The 3,791-nt window shown below is 24.7% G+C and overlaps 1 protein-coding gene across 1 annotated transcript; it reads left to right on the top strand.

Annotated features, from left to right (window-relative positions):
• The first annotated feature begins 865 nt into the window (after positions 1-865).
• Positions 866-3,150, top strand: LOC114182589 (protein neprosin-like). Its single transcript, XM_028069485.1, has 7 exons — positions 866-1,018; positions 1,121-1,207; positions 1,341-1,526; positions 1,615-1,779; positions 2,134-2,187; positions 2,402-2,548; positions 2,716-3,150. The coding sequence occupies exons 1-7, from the start codon at positions 875-877 to the stop codon at positions 3,079-3,081; spliced, it is 1,149 nt and encodes a 382-aa protein (XP_027925286.1). The 5' UTR covers positions 866-874; the 3' UTR covers positions 3,082-3,150.
• The last annotated feature ends 641 nt before the right edge of the window (positions 3,151-3,791 follow it).

Genomic DNA, 3,791 nt, shown 5'->3' with positions numbered 1-3,791 from the left:
TTTTAAAGAACTAAAATTTATATTAATATTTAACAGTTAGGACTTTTTTGAAAAAAAAGAAAATAATACATTAACAAACTCAACAAAAGTATGGACTAAATTACTATTTAAGAAAAAAAGGAATAAAGTTAACACAAAAAGTGTAACGTCAAATGTAAATTAATAAACAGCTCAATTTATTCAACTAAAACAATTTTTTTTATATATATATATACAGAACTAGGTATTTATTGTTATTTTTACACATTAAAAAAATGAAACATAATACATATATATATATATATATATATATATATATATATATATTAAAATATTAATTAGTTTTTATACAGAATTATACAATAACTAATCATACTTTTATTATATTTCTCATCTATAAAAAAAATACTAAACAGATCTATGTTTGCATTAAAATTACATTTAAAATAAATGTTTAAATGTAGTTATTTTATTTAGAATGTATGGCAAATGATAAATAAAGTTATCCGATAAACAGTTAATGGTATAAATATATGTTTTATTATCCGTTATATAATTATCTATAACAGTTAATAAAATAAAGTAAGACTTTTTGTTAAAATAATGCTGTGTGTGAACTGTTCATTTAAGATTTTCATTATGTATTTCTTTATAAAAAATCATTATTAATTATGAAAGAAAGAAATTTTGCTGAAAAGATATTAATGACATTCTCAAAAGGAAGTAATTGCATTTATTACCCATTTAATATAAATAGTCATTTTAAAATAAAGACAAAAACTAGATTAGAATGAAGAGTATGTCATTTTACTTATTCTTGAATCTCTACTCTATATTGCTGTGTATATATAGATAGAATATGAAGTCATTGATATATGATAGAGTTTAGAAAAGAATGATGAATATATTATTCTTTTTTATGTGCTTGTGTTTAGTGATCAGTCATTATGTTCATGGTATTCAAGATACCTTGAAGGAAGATTTGGAGTTTGAGGCAACACCAAACCTCATTAATAAGACTCCAATCAAATCTATTTATGTAGTTCATAATCTTCTTACATTTCTTAGTATCTTTTTCTCTAAATTTATATCACATTATATGTATTATTAATTTTATTCTTTTTTGTTTTGAATTTTATAGACAGACTTTGAAGAAATTATTGATTGCATTGACATTTACAAACAACCAGCCTTCAACCACCCTTTACTAAAAAATCATAAATTGCAGGTAAATAATAAAAACCTTTTTGTTATATAGAAAAAGTTGAACTTTAAAATCTTTAATGTTTTAGTTCTAACTTTCAATCTTGTTTTGATTATATTTTTTTTCTAAACTTTAATTCTTGTTCCTTTATTTCCAGATAAAACCCAACTTTAAAAATTTAATTGAAAAAACATTTGTGAATAATTCACAAATTGGATCCACGTTTGGGTTTGATAAGGAAGAATGTCCACGAGGAACAATTCCTATACAAAGAGCGAAATATAATCTCTCTGAAGAAAAAATATTAAATGATATATTGGTTAAAGACATTCCAGGTGTTCATGTAAGATATCTTATACAATCCTGATTGTTTATTCCTATAAAGTATATATTTCGTTGATTAGTTATTTGAATATATTCAATTTTTGCAGGTCGCAGAAATATCTATGCTACAGAGGTATGCTCCTTTTTATAAAGTTAGTGGAATAAGTAGCATTTATAATCCAAAAGTTGAGAAAGGTCAAATCTCTATGAGTCATATATGGGTTGAGAATGGACCTGTTGAATCTTCCAACAGAATAACTGTGGGGTGGCATGTGAGTTACCATGATTGTATTTATGATTTTTTTTTTGGCAAATTTAGGTCATTTATTTGTCTCTTAAATGACAATAAAAAATTAGGTATTTTTAACTATTTTATATTAAATATTATTATTTGATAAAGTATTTAAAATGTTTTTCATTTTTTCTTAACATATATCTTATTTGAAATAAAAATTTTATTTTTATTAAATTTATGATTTAAGATGTAAATAAAAATAAATAAAATATAATAATTTTATTATTGTGAATAAAAAATATCTTAGTTATTGGTTTTTATGAAAATAATTTTAAAAAACAAATAAAGTAACGTAACAAAATTTCTAATTGATTTTATACTTTGATACCAGGTACTTCCAAAAATATATGGTGATTCAAGAACCCACTTTTATATATCATGGACGGTAAGAAGACATATCATTGTATTTTATTTAAATCTAATTTAATTTGTAGAACTAAAACATGGAAGAGAATAATAAATCTTAGGTATGGGTGTTGCTTATTCTCTTTTCACTTTTTTCTCTGAGACAAATGGATATTTGTGACTTTGCATATAATAAACACTTGAGAAGATTATAATTAAGCTTTCTAAATAAAAATTAATTTTATTTATTATAGTCAGATAATTTCAAGAAGACTGGATGCTACAATACTGCATGTCGAGGTTTTGTTCAAGTTGACACTAAGAATTTTCCAGGTGGATATTTTCCTCAAACATCTATCTATGGTGGACCAACTTATGAGGTTTACTTGGCTATTACTCAGGTAAATAATTATACACTTAAATTTTCACTTTTAATTAAAACTGAATGACTCTTAACTGTATTATTAATATCTATTTTACTTTTTTAAATACATTTTTAAGTAAGTATAATTAAAGAGTTGAAATATTTTATGATATGTTATTAACAAAAGTTAAGGTGTGTTTTCAGGATCCAAAGACAAAAAATTGGTGGATAAGTGCAGGAAATGTAAGCATTGGATATTATCCAGCAAGACTATTCTCGAACTTAGGGTCGGCATCCATTGTAGGATGGGGTGGGAGAACGAAAGCTAATGTTGGTGGTCTTAGTCCTCCAATGGGATCTGGGCACATTCCTGATGGGAACAAGGACCATGCATCTTATTTTAGATCTCCCAGGATTCAACTTGCATCAAGACATGATTATACACCTGAGTATATTATGACCAAAGGCTTCTCTGACAACACTAAATGTTATGGTGTTTCTAAAGATTATGAGGTTGAATATGAAGGTGTTCTCGAGTTTGGAGGACCTGGAGGCAAATGTGGAATTTAATTTTTTTTGTATGGGGTTTTTGAATTTAATATTAATAATCTTTTTTTAGTATAATTTATTTTTCTATCATTTTCTCCATTGTCTTGAAAATTTTGAGAATGCTATCTATTTTCCAAATAAAGTTAGATGGCTTTTTTTTCATTAAATATGCATCATAATATGAATTATTCAATAGAATAAGGTAGTTTATATATTAAGAAGTATACAAATGAATTATAACTTAAACCTACCTAAGGAAAAAAATTAAGAAGTATAGAAATGACATTTTATTTGAAAACTTAATTCTATAGGATAAGGTAGTTCATTTATCTATTATATAAAACCCGATCATTGAATTAAATTGATGTGAACTGCTCATGTGATTTTTTTAAATTGTAGATTTATTTAAATTAATTATTTCATAAATTTATGAAATATGAAATAATTATTATTTGAGTGATTTAAGTTATTGTTGTTTTTTTTAATTAACTGAGTGATCTAAGTTGCTGTTTATTTAATAAATTAATTATGGTTTGTGGAATATGAGTGATTTTATATCTATTGTGCGCCTAATATCATGAGATAGTTTGTGGAATAGTGGTGGGATTCATGTGAAATGTGTGTAGCAGTAGGGTTTGAATTTGGTTGGCTAATTATTTGTTGTTTTGTAACCTTTTTTTTCTCCTTAAAGTTGTGGGTCCACGAAACTCTTCCAATTAATTTTCTCTCTC

Source organism: Vigna unguiculata, chromosome 4, assembly GCF_037176805.1.
Source record: "Vigna unguiculata cultivar grain cowpea cultivar isolate G323 ecotype 2 chromosome 4, ASM3717680v1, whole genome shotgun sequence".
Lineage (NCBI taxonomy): Eukaryota > Viridiplantae > Streptophyta > Magnoliopsida > Fabales > Fabaceae > Vigna > Vigna unguiculata.
The sequence above is the reverse complement of the archived record's forward strand: the minus strand, read 5'-3'. Positions and strand labels throughout refer to the sequence as shown.